This window comes from Zingiber officinale, chromosome 4B (genome assembly GCF_018446385.1).
Source record: "Zingiber officinale cultivar Zhangliang chromosome 4B, Zo_v1.1, whole genome shotgun sequence".
In the NCBI taxonomy this organism is placed as follows: domain Eukaryota; kingdom Viridiplantae; phylum Streptophyta; class Magnoliopsida; order Zingiberales; family Zingiberaceae; genus Zingiber; species Zingiber officinale.
In genome coordinates, this window is record NC_055993.1 from 66,265,470 (window position 1) to 66,289,412 (window position 23,943).

The 23,943-nt window shown below is 42.2% G+C and overlaps 1 protein-coding gene across 2 annotated transcripts; it reads right to left on the bottom strand.

Moving 5' to 3' along the window:
* Nucleotides 1–1,215: 1,215 nt before the first annotated feature.
* On the bottom strand, nt 1,216–19,704 carry LOC121975111 (pentatricopeptide repeat-containing protein At1g12775, mitochondrial-like). 2 transcript variants are annotated; one of them, XM_042526521.1, is made up of 3 exons: nt 16,603–19,704; nt 1,713–2,077; nt 1,216–1,610 (listed from the first exon to the last, which is right to left on the bottom strand). In XM_042526521.1, the coding sequence occupies exon 1, from the start codon at nt 19,628–19,630 to the stop codon at nt 16,961–16,963; it is 2,670 nt and encodes an 889-aa protein (XP_042382455.1). In that variant the 5' UTR covers nt 19,631–19,704; the 3' UTR covers nt 1,216–1,610; nt 1,713–2,077; nt 16,603–16,960. The 2 variants fall into 2 exon arrangements, with proteins under 2 accessions (XP_042382455.1, XP_042382456.1); XM_042526522.1 differs by lacking the exons at nt 1,216–1,610; nt 1,713–2,077 and adding an exon at nt 2,213–2,567.
* Nucleotides 19,705–23,943: the final 4,239 nt, after the last annotated feature.

The following is a 23,943-nucleotide window of genomic DNA, read 5'->3' on the forward strand; positions in this document are numbered from 1 at the left end:
TAGGCGCTTTATGGATATATCCTATAGTAGTTTCTGGATATTTCCTATGGGTTTCTAAGGTGAACAAGTTCATGATACTTACCTTTGTTGCTACAGCTTCTTGCTTCATTCTGAGAGGAGAGTATTTACGGCAAACAAAACCCTAAACACTTGAATGGACAGACCTTTGTATGGATTTCGTCGGAGACCCTTAGCATTCGTCGCCTTAGATGTGTGGATTTCATCGGAAAGCCTTGACGTCGCCTTATATGGACACAATGTGTGGATTCCATCGAAAATCCTCGACACCGGGACACACAAAGCCAAGGTTTCGGTGGGGGACGATGACCATGGATTTACATGAGGTAAGAAAGAGAGGAATGAGTTTCGCATGCATCCGAACCATTTTATTAATTTTAAATTTAAAACTAAACAAATGTGGCTTGTATGCATTGGAAAATGACGTCTGAAGGGAGGGGATTTAGGAGATTAACGGGAGGGATAGGAAGGGAATAACATTATTTTTGATGCTCTTTTTAGTAGTTTTAAAATTAGAATACTTATTTTGATAAATAAAAAAATATGACCGCTTCTTTTATAAAATGCCGTTATACTTTTCCCACTCCAAGCTTCCATGCTCACCACTTTAAGTACACTTAGCTCCTTCGAGTTCTCTTGGAGCTCCTCCCTCGAGTTCTCCCATCTCGCCTACTTTAGGCATTGTAAGCCATACCTAGAGATGACTCCTCATGCCACTCGTGCTTGCAGCTCTTAGAGTGTTAGTCACACCTAAACACGGTACTCTATAGCTATTATACGTCATACTTAGGCAGGACCTCCGAGCTAGTTATGCTTATAAATATCCAAGTAAAGAAGGATAGGTTCAAAATCTCTCACACTAGTATTTTTTTTTTTTTCGCATTCTCTTTGCTTCATCATTGAGAGTGACTTAAGTATCAAAGGGCTTTGTAAAAACACTCTGGCACCATCTAATGAGAGAGTTTGTAGGTGCAAGTAGGACTTTACCTTTAAATTTCTTGATTTAAAGGATGATATAGGCAAGTGATGTCTAAGGACAACAAAAAAATCATGGGTGCACCAAGAGTTAAAGTAAACACCTTTTGTAAGTAATATATTATCATGTATATTTTAATAAAAAAAATTACTCTATAAGTATATACACTTTGAATCTAATGTGGAAGGATCCATATAATCAAAAACTTACAGAAAAATCGCTGAGCAAACAAACTGAAGTATTAAATCATTAACTTCCAAATGTTTGCATATGATTCACATGAAAATTCCTGTTACTCAGACTAAACAAATGTAAAATTACAATGAAACATATTGAACATTTTAACAACTTTTAGAAATGGAAATGAAAATGTCATTGATTGGGCAGTGATCCAGTGCACAAGTATGGAGGAAGAACTCCTAAGCCTCAAGCCAGTGTAAAATGAAATAGGAACAAAGCATTTTAGTCTATAATTCACAAAGGTAACAATTTGAATCTCAAGGTGCACAACCTTAAAGCCTCTGAATCTCACATATGCATCAATCAGGTTTACGAAAATAAGTATATGTATGAGAGATCATATCATTGGCCAACGAATGCAATGTACAGTTAGAGCCTGCAAAAAAAAGTCAACGCTTTGTGTCAAAACAAACAGATAATCTACACAGATTTCAGAGAGACATGGTTCTTAGAATAAGAATATCATCATTGAACTTACAGCAGCAGTCTTTGAATCAACAGTCAAGAGTGCGATAAATATATCCACCCACTTGGGATTGTTGTTGACCAACAACACATGCTGGTCATCCGAGTTGGTATGTGATGGGATGCTTGCCACATGAGGTCGTGGGGTCGAAACTCAGGATAGTCGGGGCATAAATCCCCGATCCCTGTGCAACTCACCCCACCTGTCACATGCTCGCTCAGGATGCTGTGATTTACCTCCCTCGTGATGACCTTGGGTCGGGTGCGGCGGGGGCGCTGGGGGCGAGCGATTTTGCCTTTTGCCACATGATATTGATTGGAGAACCACACTGGCACAATCAAGGGACTGTTTCTGCAGTGGACTTCATTCGTGCAAACCTAAAGTAGAAGAAGAAATTAACTTTCATGTTATATATTCAAAAAGCTTCTACTGTAAGAAATTTCCATATTAACTATAAAGGTAACTTGATAATACAACAATAGATCTTGAACTGAGAAACCCACATTGATCTTTCTTAGTCCATAGATAACATATTAAAGGGGAAAAACGCCTGAGCATAATAGTCAAACAAGTACAAAATGTTATATGGCCCCAAAAGGAATAAGAGATCTAAAAAAAACATTAATAAATAACAATGTCCTTGCGTTTCCAGCAGTAGCTCGAATTTCATTTAATACACTTGAGTTCCAAAGTCTGAGCTGCATTGCAACCAGGCAGCAATGTAAGATTCCTTTGTTGTATAATGACATAAGGTCATAGCATTCTCTATATCCATCAACTTTTTTCGTCTTTTGTTAATTGAGATGTTGTCCTGGGTGGACATCATCAATGCCAATTGAAAAGTCATGGTTCCCTATCCATGTCACACTGAATACAGGGCAGTACATCAATATAGATTGTTCAACAAAATTAGAAAAGTAAAATATCAAAGGCATTGTGGGTGTATCAATGTTTGAATATATTATAACAAATTTAGAGTTGCATGGAGCATAACTATGATTGGACGATCTAATGTTTATAATAGTCAGTTACACAAACAATAAAGTAAGATGAATTTAGGATTTAAAGACAAATTAACATCATGAGCGATTAAGCCTAATACTAGATGATACCACATTTAGAAATATAAGAAAAGAGAAATTATCAAGACTCCTAAAAAGAATATAATATATATATATAGATATTGATTAAGCCTAGTTTGGAGTTTAAATCTTCAATGTTCTTCCTTGGTAAAGGCTTAATGAGGATGTTTGATATCTGAAACTTAGTTGGCAGATGCAGTAACTTAATTATTCCCTCCTATTTTCCTTTTATAAAGTGGTGATTAATCTACATATGCTTTATTCTATCATGATGCATTGTGTTCTTTGCAATCCCAATAGCTATCTGATAACTAACTGATTATCACATAACATCTTTATAGGTTTTTCAACAACAATCCTTAACTCCTTTAAGAGTTTTCATAGTTACATCCCTTCACATATACCATGTGTCGTTGTTCTAAATCCGGTGTTGCTTCTTGACAAACAGACTCTTTTTTGCTACCCTATGTAACTAAATTTCCCCATACATATGTGCAAGCCAGAAGTTAATCTTCAATCCACTACTGATCCTGCCCAATCAACATCATAGTATGTCTTAATGCTTTTGTTTATTCATTTCCTGAAATAGTAAGCCCTTTTCTGATGCTAGTTTTAGATATCACAGGTGCCTCCATATGCTCTTAATTTGGACTGTTCATGAATTGATTCACCATAATAACTGAGTAGCCAATGTCGGATTTTGTGTGCAATGAGTTTGCTCATAAGCCTCTCATATATGCTTTTATCAACTGGTGCATAATCCTTTTTAGTACCTAGTTTGTTTGTTGAGTCCATAGGAGTGTATGCTAGCTTGCATTCGAGCATTCCCATCTCTTTCAGAATGTCCAGAATATATTTTCGTTGAGAGACTAAGATTGTTATGTTTGACTGAGCTATTTCTATTCCAAGAAAATACTTAAGGTTTCCCAAATCTTTGATTTCGAATTCTTTAGCTAATAGGTTCTTGAGTGTGTTTATCTCCTGAATATGATCTCCTGTTACAATAATGTTATCCATGTAAACAATAAGGATGACAATTCTTCTTGAAGTGAACATTTAACAAAGAGGGTGTAATGCATTTGACATTGTAGATAACCATATTGCTTGATTACTCTAGTAAATGTCAAACCGACCTCAGATGGTAAATCTCATAAAAATTATCTCGATAAACTTTGAATTGAGGATGGCATTATTGACTCAAGTTGCCGAGAAACTCATTACTTGACACACAATGACAAAAGATAGGAGAACTATACTATGTTGACTATAGTAGTGAAAGTTTCTTTGTAATCGATTCTATAGGATTGTGTGAATCCTTTTGCAACAAGTAAAGACTTAAATCAAACAATACTCCATCTTTTCAATATTTAATTGTGAAGACTCATTTGCAGCCTACAGGACGGTTACCAATTATAGGACGTCTTCCGAGTGGTAGTTCAGTGATCTTCCATATTCAATTCTTCTTTAATGCTCAAATCTTGTCTTTAATAGTAACCTTCCATTTTGATATTGTAAGAACTTCATGTATGAATTTAGGAATCTGTTTTTATCCAAACTTACCACAAAAATCTGGTACTTATTAGATAGCTATCAATATAATACCAAGTTATAGATTGAATGTTTTGTGCATTCTCTAACACCCTTTCTTTTTTTTTTTTGCAATAGAAAATCACTATCTTTAGAAGAATCAGGAACAAAGTTAGCTTGTGGATCTTTTGATCTCAAGTCTGATTCTAATTCTTAGATCTGTTCAAAGAGTAATTGGTGTTTTATCTCCCCTTGGTTCTTTTCCTTCCTAGGATAGGTGATAAGGTCTTTGTTATTTTCAGATTGATTAATGTTTGTGCGACAAAGATTAAAAAGATTTTTTATTTTGTTGGGCTGAATAATAGGAGTTGGAGAAGAGGAAGTGTCTGGGAAAGAAGTATTTGGAAATTCAAGCATTTTTGAAGGCGAGTCTAGGTAAGGAACCATGGGTTCATTTTGTGAGTGGGGCTAATTGCTTGACTGGATTTGATAAAGTGAGGAAAATTTAGGTCGCTAATCTTTGTATTGATGTCTCAAAGCTGATATCCTTAACTATTCTCCTGTGAATGTCAAATTTGGGATAATATGGCTGATGCTAAAAATTGTAACATCCATGGAGCTATAAAATTTTAAATGGAGAATAACATTTGTATGATTTTTAATAAGAATAATATCCCAAGAAGATACACATAATGCTTTAGGATCAAGTTTTCCCCAGTGTTGACTAAGGATATGGGAAAAAATGGATGGAGGATATGAGTGTTAGAGTGTATACTAAAAGTCTAATTTTTGTAAATATTTATTTGTTGAAATAAAAGAATCACATTGGTCAATATCTGTATTTATTTGTTAAATGTAATTATTCAATTAATTTATATAGTAGATAACATGGAGTGTGGTGTCACACTCAGAAGATCATGTTGTCGGTTCTCTATAAATTATAAAAAGTTGCTCATGACTAAGATGAAAAGGAACAAATCATCAGAATAGTCGTAGTGTAATTAAGTATTAGCTTATCTTGACTAATAAATTACACTGATACACTTTAAGTGTATTGAGTAGGATCATTTAGGTAAGTTCTTTTTGTACTGACTTAGTAAAAGAACTAGACCTTAGTTATTATGGAAGTGTGCGCTCTTAATCCTAATATAATAACAAGCACATATATTTAATATTTATTTCTTTGACTTATCAAAGGGTGAGGTTTAGCTCGATAAATCAATAGATAAGTTGGAAAATGATATTACTTATAGTGTGTGTTGTTGATTATAGAAGGAATCTGTGTCCTAGTTATCTAGGTTGAGAATGTCCCCAAGAGGAGCTCATAAGGATTGTCATGTTAAACCCTGTAGGTGAACCTAGTCCGACATGACAATAAAGTTGAGTGGTACTACTCTTGGAGCTAGATATTAATTAAGTGAGTTGTCAGTAACTTACTTAATTAGTGAACATTCGTAATCTTAAACACAGGGAGACTAACACACTCATGATAAGGAGTCCATAATGTAATTTGGGATTGGTGCGGTAGTGCGGTAATAACTCTCTAATGGAATGAGTTATTATCGATGAACTTGAGTTGTGTGTTCGGGGCGAACACGGGATACTCAAGCTCATCGGAAGGCCAAAACCAATTTCTCCTCTAGGTCCCTGTCGTAGCCTCATTATAGTCTCAAGTCCATCCAAATGTAAGGCTATTCTTGGTGTCCAAGAAGTGGGTCGGTCCAATGCTTGGTGACCAAGCGAAGGCCGGCCACATCCTCTCCTATAGGGGCCGGCCCTTTGCTTGGTGACCGCTGAAAGGGGTCGGCCACAATATTCAAACAAGGAGGGTTGTTTTTGAATTTTTAAAATCTTCTCTTTGTAGAAAACTATAAGTTTTAAAAGAGAGATTTTAATTTTTTAAAAAAATTTCCTTATTTAAATTTGGCCACATGTTTTAATAGAGAGTTTTAAAAGTTTTAAAACTTTCCTTTTTTAACCATCCTCATGGTTTAAGAAAAAAGGGAGATAAATTTTAAAATTAAAATTTTCTATCATCATGTTAAAAAAGGAAATTTTATAAGAGAGTTTTTAAATTTAAAACATGATTTTAATTTTTAGAAACTTTCCTTTTTTAACTCCTACTTTAGGAAAGAGAGCTTGTAAATTTTATAAGAGTTTTTTCTCTTGTAAAATTTTATAAAAAAAAAATTATTATTCCTTTCCTAAATATGGTGGCCAGCCACCTTGCTTGGTCGGCCAAATAATAAAATATAATCGATCATCCAATTGATTGGTGATTGATTCAATCAAGAGAAAAGAAAAGGAAAAATAAAAAGGAAAAAGGAAAAACTCTTGGATGATTTTATTTTTTGTAAAAGGTTTTTCCTTATTTGCCTTGGGCAAGTAATATAAAAAATGGGGTGAGGGGGCTTAATGGGATACAACTCTTATTCTATTGCTTGGAGGTCTTTTGGTGGCCGGCCCTCTCCCTTCTCCCTTTCCCTTTGCTCTCTTTTTCTTGATGGTGGTGGTGGCCGAATCTTAGAGGAAGAGGAAGGACTCTTTTGGGTGGTGTTCATCTTGGAGGATCATCGCCCACACGACGTCCAAGGCGAGGCGAGGAATACGGCAGAAGATCTCGAGGTCATTAGCTTACAAAGAGAAGGTATAACTAGTAATTTTCTTCTGCATCATACTAGTTATTTTCTTTGTAAGAATTCTAAATACAAGAGGCAATTAGATCTAATTTTTCGAGTTTGTGTTTTCTTCTTTTTCGAACTTGTGATTCGATTGTTCCTTTTGGTTAACCTAGAGTTATTTAAAGAAATAAATATTAGCTTTCCTTAAAAGGCTTTGCCTAGGCAGTGGTGGTTGCTCCCATATCCAAAAAGGTCATGTGCCTCGCCATGCAGTCCTGAAAGAAAATTTTGGAAATTAATATTTATGGAATAAATAACCTAGGTATATTTGAATCAATAGTGTTAAGTTCCGCTTACGATTCAAATCTAAATCATTAAGAATAGATAAGTTAAATTTGGAATCAATGATGTTAAGTTTCGTCTGCGATTCATAATTTAACTTCTAAAGAACACAATAGGTTATTTAAAGAAAGGTTCGACACTTGTACAAAAAAAATTTGTACAGTGAAACCGATACATTTTCCTAGGATTAACCAACAATGAGATGTGTGGTTGGATGTGTTTTGAATAGGATCTGACATAGGGTCTGAAATTTTAGGGATCAAGAAGTCATTCTATTTATGAGGTAGGTTGCGGTGGTATGACTTCCCCTAATATTGTTTCGGCACATGTAGAGAACATGAGAGATTGAGCTACTTCTAGCAAATGTTGTTTGTCCTATTGACTTGTTAACATGTGTCAACACAAGAGCTTAGATGAATAACCCCTTCACTTATCAGGTAATCACTAAGAATGGATGCAAAATATTCTTTGTGTTCATTTTCAAAATTTGTGTTTTGTTTGGAATTAAGTTTGAACCATGATATTAAAATTTTAAAATATCAAGCCTACATATGATTTTTCTTTTACTAGGAAAACTCATGTGATTCTATTGTGAACCAATGAGATACATTAATATTGTTAATCTTAGACGATCCCTACAAATCACTATGGATTAAAGAAAAAGGTTGTGATATTTTGTGAAGCAGGTTAGGATAAGAATTTCAAATATGTTTTGTGAGTTGACAAATTTCACATTGAAACTTGATCCGGTGGTAAGGGCGGAGGACCCTCGTTGGCGGAAGGTCAACGACACGTGGAGGTCAAAGGTCAAGAGATTCAACCCTGAGACTCGGCCGACCGGACGAAGCAGGCCGACCAACCGGATGAATCGAGCCGACCGACTGTGAATCCCCCCGAGCCGAATGAAAGACAACCCGACTAGGGGTCGAGTTTCCTATGCTCAAGGTAAAAAGGTTTCAAGGGCCGAGCGGGCTGTCCGTTCGGCCGGTGCACAAGGCAACACAGCAATCTCATCCGAGCATACGACCGATTCAGAAATTATATGCCTGCCGAGTGGCCGACCCGCTCGGCCTTGGAACAGACAAGGAACGCAAGAGGACAAAGGAGACAGGGGATAACATCATCCTCGAGACGCCTGCCGTCGACAAGCAGCAGAGTTGGCGGCCGAGCCGTACACAGGATCATACGGCGGAAACTTCCACCGTCACATCCGAGATATGCTCGAACGATTGCGGAATGGCGCCAGAGGTACTTTTCTGACAGAGGCTTGTTAAGGTATGTTTGGGGAAGCGTGCACGCATAGAGAAGCGTGCCCACGCCTCCCCGGGGTCCTATATAAGGACCCCCAGACGTTGACGAAGGTATGAAAAAATCTCTACTGTAGCCACATTACGCTGCCTCTCTTGTTGCCTGACTTGAGCGTCGGAGTGCCGTCGCCGGGAAAACCCCTCTCGGCTCGGCTTCTTTGTAGGTTCGCCAGAGATCTACGCCACCAGTCGGAGACAGCGGAGCGTGCCACGTCCCCAGTGTCCGTCGACTCAGCGCTCGGACAGGATCAAATTGGCGCCGTCTGTGGGAACGCACCTGAATCCGAGCCCAGAAGATGGAAGAAGCTGGACGTCAACTTCTGGTAACGCTCTCTCCTGAGGAGCTCGAAGCACTCGTCCAAGCGCAGCAGGCGACATCAGCCTCGGGGGGCCGAGCGCCACCCGAAGACCGGCAGGAGCAGCTCTCAATATGGGGGCAAAATAAGGGACCGGCCGACACCCAGATGAGTGCGCCACCCGCCCCGATACCTTTTCATCGGGCTCTATTCCAGACGCCTTCGGAGGTCGCGCAAGCTAATCAAGACAAAGGATCTTCATCAGACGAAGCACCCGTCCGGGACGTCAGAAAAGGAAAAGCGCCCCGAACGGACGCGTCACCCGAGCGGATCAACCGGCAGTTCTCAGAGGCCATCCTGCGTGATCCACTACCGAGGCATTATGTGCCCCCGGCGATCGGGGAGTACAACGGGATAACCGACCCAGACGACCATCTGGGTAAGTTCGACAGCACTGTCACTCTGCATCAATACACAGATGGTGTGAAATGCCGAGTGTTCCTCACTACGCTTTCGGGATCGGCGCATCGGTGGTTTCGGAGACTACCGGACGGATCTATCACGAGTTTCAAGAAATTTCGAACGGTGTTCCTCCATCATTTTGCAAGCAGCAGGCGCCACCAGAAGACAAGCGTCAACCTGTTTGCCATCAAGCAAGGCGCGAGGGAGCCGCTCCGAGCTTACATCCAACGCTTCAACAGGTGGCCATGGACATTCCAACGGTCACCTCGGAAACAATGATGAACGCGTTCACGCAAGGGCTCGTGGGCGGTGATTTCTTCCGCTCGCTCATCCGGAAACCGCCCCGGGACTACGACCACATGCTGCATAAGGTCAACGAATACATCAATGTGGAGGAAGCCCAGGCGGCGAGAAGAAAGGAAGCCTTGAATGACCAACCAGCTTCCGCCGAGCGGAAGCAGCCCGTCAGTCACCAGCCCCCTAGAGGACCGCGAGCCGAAGCCGCCCGTCCTTATCAGCACACTCGGTCGCACACTGTCCAACAAGTCGCGGCTGATCGGCCCAAGCCCAAGGGGAAGGTATGGACCCCGATGTTTTGTTCACTCCATCAATGCCGATCGCCTTCACCAGACCGGCAACATCGACAACGGAGCCCCGTTCAAAGGACAAAAAGGAGATCCCCCAAGCGGCAGCATCGTCAGCAGCCCGGAGCTCACCATCGGGCGTCGCACGAACGACCTCGACCTTCCGCTCGGGAGGAGGAAAATAGGGGCAACGTATCTCGTGGTGAGATCAACATCATCGCCGGAGGCTCGACAGGCGGAGATCCAATAGAGCCAGAAAGGCACACGCAAGACAGCTGAGGATCCACGCGGTCGGCTGCAGCCAGGAAAGGGCGAGCAGACTCAAGATCAGCTTCGGGCCTAGGGACCTCGAAGGAGTTGAAGTCCCACACGATGACACCCTGATCATTCGAGCGGTAATAGCCAACTATACTATTCATCGCATTTTCATTGACACAGGCAGCTCGGTCAATATAATATTTAAGAAGGTCTTCGACCAACTGCAAATAGACCAACCTAAACTATTGTCAATGACGACCCCCCTCTACGGGTTCACTGGGAACGAAGTCTTGCCGGTCGGCCAAGTCCAGCTTGCTATCTCGTTGGGCGAGGAGCCGCTCAGAAGGACAAGGACCACCACCTTCATCGTGGTTGATGCTCCTTCTGCATACAACGTTATCTTGGGACGACCGGCGCTCAACGAGTTCCGGGCGGTCGTCTATACCTTCTGCCAGAAGATCAAGTTCCCGGTGGAAGATCAAGTAGGGGAGGTGCGGGGAAACCAACTGGCGGCTCGGAGGTGCTATGTGGAGATGGTCCGAGCCGAATCCAAGTCCGCTCGGAAAGTGTCGCGAGTCGAGGTAAATGTTATTACTGAAAAACCACCTTCTTTGGTTTATGAAGAAAAAGAGGAGGTGCAGATTGATAATTCCCGACCGGAAAGTGCCGCAGGCCGGATGAAAGGTGCGCCGATGTAATGTATTTCATGAATATTCCGTTCGAATTTATCATTTGGTTGTAGGAATGAAAGCTATAAGAACAAAGCAAAGGCATGAGCATTGTGCACCAAGCGGGTAGCTGCAAGATGGCGTGGCCAGGACCCCGTGTCGTTCGGCCGGGTGTATATTATCTCAGTCATAGGCTCGATGGCGAAGACCCCGGGCCGTTCGGCCCAGCGTATATTATCCGAGCCATAGGCTCATTATTGAAGACCGTCGAGCAGCGACGTTAAATCTTAGAGTCGAACCGGCGACTATAAACCCTCCGGCCTGAAGACTGTCGAGCAGCGACGTTAAATCTTAGAGTCGAACCGGCGACTATAAATCCTCCGGCCTGAAGACCGTCGAGCAGCGACGTTAAATCTTAGAGTCGAACCGGCGACTATAAACCCCCCGGCCTGAAGACCGTCGAACAGCGACATTAAATCTTAGAGTCGAACCGGCGACTATAAACCCTCCGGCCTGAAGACCGTCGAGCAGCGACGTTAAATCTTAGAGTCGCCGGAACCCCCCGGCTTGACGATCGTCGAGCAGCGACGTTAAACCTTAGAGTCGGACCGGCGACTATAAACCCCTCGGCCGGAAAAAGATAATAAAATTGTCAACCTGTGAGTCGAGCGGCCGATCGGCCAAGTTACCAAAGGTACTTCGCAAACATCTAACGAGAATTCCAATTAAAGAAGTGGGTGTGTTCAGACGAGCAGCCCGATTATCAAAAATACTTCGCGAGGGATTCCTTTGGAGAGCAGGACGAGAGACGATTAACTAGAAGGAAAGGTAGGAGACGCGAACGGCGGTAGTTCGCGATCCGATCGGAAGACACAGGTATGGGCGATTTAACGGAAAAAGAAAAAAGAGTAAGCTAACGAAAGGACGGCATATCTTCATTAAAATTCAGGCATTAAGAGCCGGTCGGAAGGATTACAAAAAACACTTCATTCAAGTAAATCATAAACGGTCTTCGGGATGATAGAAAGGAGCGCCGCGTAGTCTTCGGCCGGGATGGTAGCGGAGTTGGGAAGCTGACCCTTGGACTTCAGATAGTCCGTCGTGGCGGCAATGGCCAGCTCAAAGGCAGTATACATCCGCTCGCAGACCTTCTCAGAAAATTCGTTCGAGCGAATGTGCTGCTACTTCAGGGCGGCGACCCGGCCTGGCTTGGCCTCTTGATACTCCTTGAAGGCAGCTTGGGAAGCTTCAAGAGCCTCCTGCAAGTTCTTCATTTCGTCCTTATGTTTGATCGCTGCACCCGAGCGGCTCGCCTTCTCGCCGTCCAGCTGCTCCATCAACTCCTTGACTCGTTGTTCCAGGCCCCGCGCCTCGATGTTTTTCTTCTCCAGATCGGCGATGGTCGTTTTCTTCCAATCGATGGCTAGGCTTATTTTCCGGTCAAGTGTCTTGACATGTCGTTCGAGTTCGGCCAGAGTATGGGCCTAGTCGGCCGTCTTCTTTTGCTCAGCCTCCAACAAATCTTGGGTCTTCTTGAGCTCTTTCTGCAGCTCGGCATATGAGGGGCCCTGGGAGGACGGGCCACCCGAGCTCTTTAGCCTCTTCAGCTCTTCGTCCACCATGGCCAGCCGATTGGAGACAACAATCTCCTCCACCCATCTCTGACATAAGCAGGAGTATTGATAGCCGATCGGAAAGAGGGCGTAAAGGACTTCGGAAGAAAACACACTTACTCCAGTGGCCTGCTGCATATGGTTGTTGGCCAGTTTGTCGAGCGGAATCATCGCGACACGGGCCCGAGCATCGGCCCACATCTCGGCGAGGGACCCCTTCATGGTGATCATATGCTCAGGCGCGGTCGGCCGATCAGACTCGGACAAAAGCTCCTCGGTGGGGAGGTGCAGGGTGGCCCTGATGGTGCGGCTCTGCCAGGAGGCGTGTGAGCAGATGCGGAGGGAGCAGAGGCCGGGGCAGAGAACTTGGACAAAATAGCCGAGCGCTGGACCCGGCGGGGGGCAGGTGGAAGAGCGCTGACCGACACAACCTCAATAGGGTTGGCGGGCAAATTTAACTGAGACGGAGTCCGATCGGAGGATACTGCCTCCACCATTGGAGTTTTCCCACGAGAACCGGATCCCGTCCGCTCGGATACACGAACAGCAGAAGTAGCTGATCGCAACGGTGTCTCCGTCTGGCGCCTTTTCTGTCTGAGCGGGCGCTCGTCTTCCCGATCGGAGCCTTCCTCTGGGGCGGTTGGTTCCCTGTCCGACGTAGCGCCTCCCGTCACCTCCACGGGGGGGCGGCCTGAGCGGCCGACTCCTCCGCGTTTGTCTCGCTCTCACCCTCGTGAGAGCCGACCGGAGTGATGCCCAGTTGCTCCATCTCTTTGGCGGCTGCCGCCTCGAACGCCTCGGCTTTCCTCTTCAAAATCCCGAGCATCACGGACTCCATGACGATATTTGCTGCAAAGGAAAAAGAAGAAAATCAGTTAGCACTCAAAATACATGTGCAAGTGAAATTCTTACCGAAGCTGCTCGGAAGTGGAGTGCGGCTCGGACTCAGGCCGAAGATATACAGCACGCCTTCAAGCAGAAGCTTGTTGATATCGAGCTTCAGACCGACAAGCATGTTCGCGGCCTCGAGGTAATCTGGTCGGGTCTTAAATCTTTTTAGCTCGGGAGAAGTAGGCGGTCTGACCTGCCATTTGGTTCGGAAGAGAGCCCGCTCGGGGAGACGAACATAAAAGTAGTACTCCTTCAAGTGTTTATTGGAGGAGAGGAGTTTATCAAAAAAGACTAGACCGGGCCGAGCCTGGAATAGATAGGTGCCCAGCTCGGACTGCTTGGGATAATAAAAATAGTAAAAAATTTCCAGTCGGAGAGGGATGCGGTGTATCTTGAACAGTACCACCACTCCACACAAAAGTCGAAAAGTGTTGGGAACTAATTGGGCGAGCTGAAGACCAAAGAAGTTGTAAACGTCGACGAAGAAGGGATAAAGAGGAAACCGCAGACCGGCTGTGAATTGGTCGCGGAAAAAACAAATGGCTCCGCTCGGAGGTTTGTGAGGCCGAGCGGTTGGTGAGGGTAGAATAAGTTCAAAGTCAGACGGAATGTAAAAACCGTCAAGCAAAGCCTCGGCGTCACGCCGATCGAAGCGAGACTCCATGGTAGTACACCAGGGACCTAAAGTGGGATCTACGGGTCGGGATGAACTAGCCATTATCCGATCGGACAAGAAAACAAAAGCCAAGAGAATAGAAAATGACACACGACAAGGAGACGATGAAAGGGACAGCGACTAGAAGACGGGAACTCGATAAAAAAGACGAGGAAAACAAAGAGGAAAGGCGGAGGAACCTTACGAAGAGGCTGGGGATCGAAGGAAGACGGCGGGGAATCATCGAAAAACAGTGAAGCGGAGTCGTCGGAACGCTGAAGCATTAAAGAAAGGCGGCGGGACACGCGAAAGCAGAAGTGTGACGGAGGAGGAAGGTGACGGCTTTATAAGGTCGGGCCCGATCGGCCTCGACCGTTCGATGCAGGTCACAGGAACCGAGGCCCCCATCGGGCCGTTCATTTCAAACCGCCAATGTCCCATCAGACACATCGCCGAGCCGTACGATGACGCCAGCGGAGGCGCCACGTGGCACCAGGTCATAGGGGTGCATTTAATGAGCGTCATTACGGTGCCCAGCACGCGTGCTCGGTCTTAATGGAGAAGATTTGCAAGAATCCCGAGGAGATCCGAAGGGCGTCAGCGAGGACCGTTGACACGGCAGCAAAGCCAGCGCTCGGAAGAGGCCGAGCGGCCGTTTGGAGGAACATTCCCGAGTGGCAGGGCGATATCACTCAGGCCAACCGGCTGTCCAGTCAGTCGGACTTAGCGCCTCCTTCGACTAGACTTGAGGGGGAAGCATGTGATCCGGTGGTAAGGGCGGAGGACCCTCGTTGGCGGAAGGTCAACGACACGTGGAGGTCAAAGGTCAAGAGATTCAACCCTGAGACCCGGTCGACCGGGCGAAGTAGGCCGACCAACCGGATGAATCGAGCCGACCGACTGTGAATCCCCCCGAGCCGAATGAAAGACAACCCGACTAGGGGTCGAGTTTCCGATGCTCAAGGTAAAAAGGTTTCAAGGGCCGAGCGGGCTGTCCGTTCTGGAGCGGTCTCATCTGAGCATACGACCGATGCAGAAGTTATATGCCTGCCGAGCGGCCGACCCGCTCGGCCCTGGAACAGACAAGGAACGCAAGAGGACAAAGGAAACAGGGGATAACATCATCCTCGAGACGCCTGCCGCCGACAAGCAGCAGAGTTGGCGGCCGAGCCGTACACAGGATCATACGGCGGAAGCTTCCACCGTCACATCAGGGATATGCTCAGACGATTGCGGAATAGTGCCAGAGGTACTTTTCTGACAGAGGCTTGTTAAGGTATGTTTGGGGAAGCGTGCACGCATAGAGAAGTGTGCCCGCGCCTCCCCAGGATCCTATATAAGGACCCCAGACGTCGACGAAGGTATGAAAAAATCTCTACTGTAGCCACATTACGCTGCCTCTCTCGTTGCCTGACTTAAGCGTCGGAGGACCGTCGCCGGGAAACCCCTCACGGCTCAGCTTTTTGCAGGTTCGCCGTTGATCTACGCCACCAGTCGGAGACAGCGGAGCGTGCCACGTCCCCAGTGTCCGTCGACTCAGCACTCGGACAGGATCAAAACTCATTCACATTTTTATTATTGAAAAAAAAAATGAAAAAGGCTCTTGATATATATAAAATTTGGATGTCTTAACTTATAGTGTCATAACATATAGCATTTGCCCTTTCAGAAAAAACAAAATTTGGATTTTAACCTACAAACATTAACATCCGGTATTATTCAATATTATGCCCTTTCTTTCCTTTTAGGAGAATTATTCGATTCACTTCAAACATATATAGCCCTGAGCATTCTTTAGCCTTGCCAATCATCTTCCTTGAATCAAAGACCTCAAATTCACAAGAATTTGGAGAAAATTTAGTGACACAATTGTGATCCCGATGAGTTACGAACTGATTGCACATTGTAGTTTAACTGTGGCATTAAAAAAAGAGAGTAAGTTGAGGGTTAGGTCTTTGGATCCATCTGCTGTAATGACTGTTATGTTTTTACTGCATGGATTGAAATTTGTTAGAGTTTCTCTATCTCCAGTCATGTGGTGTAAAACTCCTGAATCTACAATCCATGAATTCAATTTATCTTTCCTAAAACCTAAGGCACATATAGAATTAACTTTCTGTGCTAAAGACCCGGTTCCAATTGACATAGTAGAATCGACTACTTGTGATAGCTTGATCGATTGCTTCAAAATCTGCTTGTGATTGCTTGATTAATTGCTTCAAAACCTCCAGTTGTTCTTTGCTAAAAGGATTGAAATAAACAGATAAACATGAATTGTAGCTTGCTTGTGGAAAGAGACTTAAATCAACAGTGTATGCTGATTGAATAATTCATGTGGTGTGAAACAAGCCCCTAATGCTTGGTTTGGAAAGTTTACTAGTGCCATGTTAAAGATGAAATATAAAGGCAAAGTCAAGGAGTAGGGACACAATTCCTTGAACATTCACGAAAAAGTGCGGTAACAATTTTACTTGTGTAAGTTGATAATAATGTTGTGTCGAGATATGGATGTATGGAAATACGATGGTTTGCATATGTTGACACAATTATTTAACAAAGATAAAAATTGGATTCATGATACAGGTCATTAACATACCTGAGAAACATTTGGAGTAGTCCACAAATTTCTTGAATCTGTTGCTTCCTCTTCCTGGTCCCTTAGCTCATGGAACAAGTAGGCCGCTTTTCTCCAGACTTTTGAAATAATTCTTTGCAAGAGTACACATCCCTTTAGCTTCTTGAGAGATCCATAGATATCTTCTTACCAATAATTGACAACAAATTTGTATGCAGCTCATGCTGACAAAGTGTCCAAATGATAGAGAAAGCATAAGTGGGAACACAATTGTGGTCAGATGTTGCTGTTATCTCACAAATACTACATTGTGGTAGAATAACTCTTTGGATCTCCATTCAGAAAATATAACTTGATTAAACACATTTCTTCCACAGTGCTACTTCACATCCATGAACTTGGATTTGTTATAAATACCATTATCAAAGAGGTTATTGATAATCAATGGTCTACATTCTAGGTGTTTGACCTTGCATAAGAATTCAAAAGTAAAACGCATAAGGAATTCCAAAAATGTGTCTTTTCTTAACTCTGAAGGAACTTGTGCAACCTCTTTTACCTCTCTATAGGCCCATTCTAATATATTATGCGTAGCATCATCAAAGGTGAAAGAGACCTCACTAAGGCGTTCTCCCCATGCTATAGCCTTCCTTGCTAGCCCTTGTTTGCAGAAATGTGACAGTAGCAGATTAACAGTTACAGTGTTGGGAACAAAGGCCATTTTCAACAACTTCCCAGCTAAAATCATAGCTCGGTCAAGAACATCATGGCAAATGGCATTCATGAAAATGTTGCAAGTAAATGTGTCGGGAACAAGACTTGTCAATGCAAGATCATCTAGCACCTTCACAGCTAGATGCACATTACAGCTGCTAAAGAAGTTATGGATCCATATGTTGTATGTGAAAATGTCTGGTTCAGAGCCATCAAAAGACATCTTATTAAAATAGCTCCCAGCTGTAGCCCAATCAGAAACTTTGCAGTACGCATTGATGAAAGTATTATAAGTTACAACATCTGGTTTTAAGCCACTAGTATACATTTCCATAAGTACATCATAGGCCATTCTCATTCTTCCTTGTCTACATAATCCATCAATTATTATATTTTTTGTGAAGATATCAGGAATAAAACCATTATGCCTCATTTCCTTTTCAAATTTCAATGCCTCAGCAGTTTGACCAACTCTGCATAATCCAGAAATCAAAGAATTATAGGTGAAATTATTAGGGACAAGTCCTCTTCCGCACATTCTGTGGAAAGCATCGAGTGCTTTATCAACATAATTAGCCCTACAAAGTCCATTAATGTATGATGAGAAGGCAACCACATCAGCCCGTATCCCTTTAGTCTCCATTTCATTCCAACATTCCAGAGCACCTTCAATGTTGCCTACTCTGAAACATGCATCTATGTAGATAGTGAAAGCTGATACATTGACATGGAAACCAATATCTACCATCTTATCCATTAGTTTTCTAGCATCAAGAAACCTCCCCCTATCGCACAAGCCAATTAGCAGGGCATTGCATGTTGAAGATGAGGGAGATAGACCAGAATCCACCATAGTCTGATAAACATGAAAAGCCTCTTGTTCAAGTCCTGCCTTGCTGTAACTTGTAATAACTTCATTAAACACTGCAACACTCACTGTCCATCCCTGCTCAATTCTCTTGTGCAAATGTGCTCGTGCATCATCCAACAGCCCACCCCGACATAACTTTGAAAGAATCATGTCCAACAGCAACTCATGAGAGCATGAGTCTCTCATAGACAGATCATCATACAATACCTTACTCTCAATCTTCCAATCCTTGTCGAACTTTTGGTAACCTGAGAGCAATATGTTCAATGTGTAGAAATCAGGTAGACAACCTTTCTCTTTCATCTGTCGATAAACTTCATTAGCCTTATCAATCTGACAGGCCTTAACATACCCATCAATAAGAACATTGCAAGTAATTGTGTTCAACTGGACACCCTCCTTCTCCACATTGTCAAATACTGTCCTTGCTTCCTCCATCCTCCCTTCACGGCACAACACATTGATCAGTGTGTTATATGTAACAACCGTCGGGAAACAATCTGAGCTGAGCATTGAATCAAACAACTCAAAGGCATATGAAGAATGACCATAGATGCAATGTGCCTTGAGCAATATGTTGTAGCTACAAGCGTCAGGCTCAATATTCAACCTTGGCATTATACGGAGAAGGCTCTCAGCCACTCGGACTTGCCCGTTCAGACAATACCCAAGAATCATTGCGTTGAACGTCTTCAAACTCGGGCGTGGACCTCTTCCCACCATGTCTTTGAATATTTTCCAAGCTGTTCTCAAATCACCTTTTTGAAATAGTGATCTTAAAAGAATAGACAATGCTGTGAGACTCGGGGTCTTCCCAATTTTCCTGATCCGCTGCACCACGTCGGCGGCCTCGTCCACCAAACCAGCATTAAGAAATGAGCGAAGGATCAAGTTAAGGGCGTAGTAACGAGACCGGAGAAACTGGTGCTTGTCGCTCCAGCTAATGAGCTGAACGGCACGGTGGGACCCGATTCGTCTGAGGAGCTCGGCAAGGAGGTCCTGCGCAAGATGCTGTAAGGCGGGATTGCCGCCGGTGGCAAGGAAGTAGGCGGCGTCGCAGCAAATATAGACCGTGGTATCTGAGAGGTCTGGGATCGCGGCAGAGAAGAAAACAAGCGCTGGGCGGTTGTGAGGGAAGGCGGAGAGCAGGTGAGCGAGGGGGGCGGAGCGAAGGCCATCAAAGGCGATGACTTTGAGGTCGGGAAGGCACCAAGGATGGGTCTTGAGGATGTAGGAAAGGGATAGAAGAATTTCGTGATGGAGGTGGCGGCGGATCGGCGGCCGAGGGAGTGTTCGACGGGGGAGGAATTGATCTAGGAGATCGAATCCTTTGGCGGTGAAATAGGCTCCCTGGGCACAGGAGGCGGAAGAATGGAGTTTAAGAAGAGTAAAGGCGTGAGCTTGGTGGAATGGCGGAATAGAAAGACGTCGGTGGGCGCGGCGTCGAAGCGAGGCGGAGAGCATGGGCAGCGGCGGTCCGTCTCGCCGCCGCTAGCGAACCGAAAAGTCTATTTACTCGGGGTTAGAATTACGTGTTTTCCCCCTTCATAAAATATCCATATCCCCTCCCAATGCAACAATTTTCTTTTTTAAAAAAAAAATGATATAGAATATGTTAACATCATCTTTATAATTTCAGAATTCATTTATATTTTTTAAACATGTCCTGCTATCCATAGTAAAGAAACTCCTTCACTTTCTGTTTTTTTTTTTAATGGTTTAGTGGCCAGGGCATATCATCATCGTAAGACGAATTTAAATCTCGATTATAAATATTTTCATTATTTATCTTTCTTTGTGAAAATCCAAATGCCTGAAACCAAATCCTAATCTCTATACCGACCAAATTAAGCTCAAACTGCGCGCAGCAGCATTCGTTCGATTCTTGGTTTTAGCTTAGCAGTTAGCACTTCATCTTTCAGTCGAAGCTGGATGTTGTCATGTGATTCATTTGCCATTTCTCAACCGTCCGAACCTTCGTTGGTGAGAATCCAAACCCTAGTCTCCCTCCTAGCCAAAGCGCGTACTACATGTGGTGGCTTTGTTATGGTTCATAACTTCTTTATCTTCCGACCAAAGTTCTCCCCACTTTGGCTCGCGATTTGATTCTCCTCTTCTTATTCCTTTAATTATTGCATTCGGCTACAAAAATCACTTCCTCACACAAATATCGAAGCTTCACGGTCCCAACTTACCATCATCTCCAAAGATAAAGTTTCATATGATTTTTAGGTTATCTATTTTTTTTTTCTTACCGTCAATGACTTAATGCAGAAAATCAATTAATAATGAACACGAGCCAAGAAAAGTAGTGAATTATCTCTTCTTGGTCCGTCTTCATCACTGATGCACCCCAAAATTAACTCTAGATGATATCCTCATCCTTCTAAGAGCTCAACTGAGTTTTACATTTTAGGATATTAGGGTTTTACACTTTCTAAAATTTTTGAAGATCGTTTTATCAAGATTGTTTGATTATATTTTATCAAGGCTGATTGTATTTTTCTATTGTAGGACATTGAAGAACAAGCATTATCTTCTGAAAGGAGGATGCATATCTCAAATTCAGAGAAAAAAGTTACACTAGATGAGTGTATTGGGACATTACATTGAATTTTTTTGAAGCTTCCACAAATATTCATGAAAGACAGAGTCAACTTATAAGCAGTAGCCCCTTTACTTTATTTCTCAACATACCAGAAATATCACAAATTAGGATACTGCTAGTTAATATATTTGAGAATTGAGATTTTAAAGTAAGGAATTTAAATTCTCCAATGTGGTTGAAATTCCAAATAGAGGGATACCTGTCCCGTAGATGCTTCTGGGGAATCATATCAAAGATTTTTCTCAACTAAAGAACCTAGTCGATCTAGACTAGAAAACTCGTTGAGGACTTGGATAATATTATCTAGAGGTAAATTTAGATAAGGATGTTTTATTATTCTATAAATTGTACATTTTATATCAATTTTATGGAATACTGTTGATAATATTGACAACTTAGGAAATTATAATTATATTAAGATAATATATAATTATATGATTCCTTAACTCTCAACATTTGGGGATGTATTTTCATCAAAAACTCATATCCTACCCTCTCACTATGTTATATGAAGGAATTTACCGGTCTACTTATTGTAAATTTTGATTAATAAATGTTTTTTCTTAAATGGGCAATAGGTTCTAATGGTTGAATTATGACACATATTTGACTTTTTATACATGCCCCTATTCAATGATTAAATAGCATTATAACACTGAGAAAAAGTAAATACAGGTCTACTTATTCACATATCAATAAAGTAAAGGTTAAGTTACCAGGAGTCTCACCTCCCCTAATAACCATTATGTGTATTCAACTATTATTGAATAGGGAGACACAACAATAAATAGACACATAAGAATTCCACCTTTGCTCCGTCATCTTCTTCTCTGTCATGTATTTTTTTCACTTGATAATCTTCTCGTGATAGCAATCAACTACTTTCTTAATTAACCACAAGCAAGCTGTGTTTGGTTGTGATCATAGTTTTTGTCATTGTATCTTGCGATATAGATGTCCATTGTTACTCAAAGCTCACCCGAAAGAGAATGAATTTGTTTTAATGAAACTATGTTGCACGTTGGCCTCAGCTTCTTTATTTCCAAGCACTCAAAAACCCACTTGAACTCGGGATTACTTCCCCAGCACTGGGCTTCTCATCCCAAGCACATGAACTCTGCACCCAAGCACTTGGCACCTGAGTGGCAGTCGGTAGTTGGGTGACTCAACATCCTAAACTTAACACTCGGCATCTCCATTTCCTAATTAAACTCAACAATCAAGCATGTGGTTCCAACCCAACATCGCTTCCATAACTTGATACTCAAGCAGCACTGTGTTCTAACTCAACACTCGGTGTTCCAATTCACTCGACTTGCCACTTAGACTCGTGAGCACTCAAGCACTTGGACTTGTTAGTGACATCCCACTCAGGTTTAGGCAATTCCAATAGCAATCAGTTCCATATCTTGGCAACACCGATTATACATCAGATCTTCTTCCCTTGCTATTAGTTTGAGATTATCGATTTAAGTCATTTAACAGATAAGTTGAAGCTAAATTTTGATTTCAATTCAGCAGTCCCCTTGTAACTTCGACGAATATCACCAATGAGATTATGGAAGATTGTCCAACAGTCTTAAAACGATCATTTCTATTGAGATGATTACAGAAAGTGTTGAGATGCAGCAGGCTCAACATGTGAATACCCCCTCCGCCCTGTTTGAAATGTTCCAATCAACCATAGAGAAAGACTAAAGAAGTTAACTAGGTTGGACATCAAGCTATGGTAGTAGAAGATACTATTCTACTTAACCATGCTAAATCTGGCTCGATTTTTTTATCGAGGAACCTCCTAAGCCGACTGAGGATGTGATTGATGTTCAAACCATAAATACAGTAGAGGCATGAAAATATTCTGAGTTCTTATTTTGAAACTACATCCTCAACTGCCTTGCCGACTTGTTGTACTTATGTATAACTTGATGAGAACGACTAAGGAACTATGGGAGTTCTTGGAGAAGAAATATAAGATAGAGAATGCAAGGGCCAAGAAATTAATTGTGGACCAATTCCTAGACTACAAGATGGTTAATTATGAGACAATAATCAGTCAAGTTCAGGAGCTTCGGATGATCTTACATGAGATTCACTCAGAAGATATGATGTTGAGTAAAACCTTATAGGTGACAACTATCATTGAGAAGCTACCTTTGCTCCATTCCCAACTCACAAACTTGATTCTCCCTTGACAAATCTTCTGCTATTCCATAGCAGAATAATAGAAAGCGTAGTCGCCATTGGAACATACTTGTTAAAGCTCCCCAGTGGACTTATTTTAGAACTAGACAATTGTTATTTTATTCCTGCAATAATAAAGAACATTGTTTTTATTTCTTTCTTAAACAGAAAAGGTTTCCATTTGACTTTTAATAACAATTATTGTTATATAACTTTGAATGACATTCTTTATGACACTGAAACTTTATGCAATGACATTTACGTGTTAGATATATTTAGTGACATATTCAATATCAAAATGAGTAATAAACGTACTTGAATAGATAATCAATTAACCTCTTACTCATGACATTGTCACCTTGGTCATATAAGCAAGAAACACATGTCCTAATTATAAAAGATTACAGTTCTCGAATCATTAGAATTAGATACATTTGATACATGCAATTCATGTTTAAAAGGCAAGATGACAAAATTACCTTTTTCTAGAACGAGTTGATGAGTTACTTGGGCTCATATATACCGATGTATATGGATCAATGTCAACTCACGCACTAGGAGGTTATAACTACTTCATTACTTTCATTGATGATCACTCTCATTACGGGTATATGTATCTAATGAAATATAAATCTGAACCCTTTGAAAAATTGAGAGAATTCATAAATGAAGTAGAGAAATAACTTGGTAAAAGTATTAATACACTTTGATCTGATCGAGGTAGTGAGTATTTAAGCCAAGAGTTTCAAGATTATCTAAAGGACAATAATATATTATCTCAATGGACTCCGTCTTATACTCCACAATATAATGGTGTATCAGAAAAGCGTAATTGAACCATATTGGACATGGTTATGTTGGTGTAGTAGGGTCGGCAAGGGTAAATTGCCTGTAAAATAAAAATTAAACCTTTCCTAATCTTTTAACTCAGATAGTAGCAAAATTATAATAAAGTAATTGAACAACTAAAAATAAAAGAAGCTAACAA

What these genes read in the sequence shown, in the direction of transcription:
- LOC121975111 (XM_042526521.1), bottom strand. Translation starts at nt 19,630, where the DNA reads ATGCTCTCCGCCTCGCTTCGACGCCGCGCCCACCGACGTCTTTCTATT.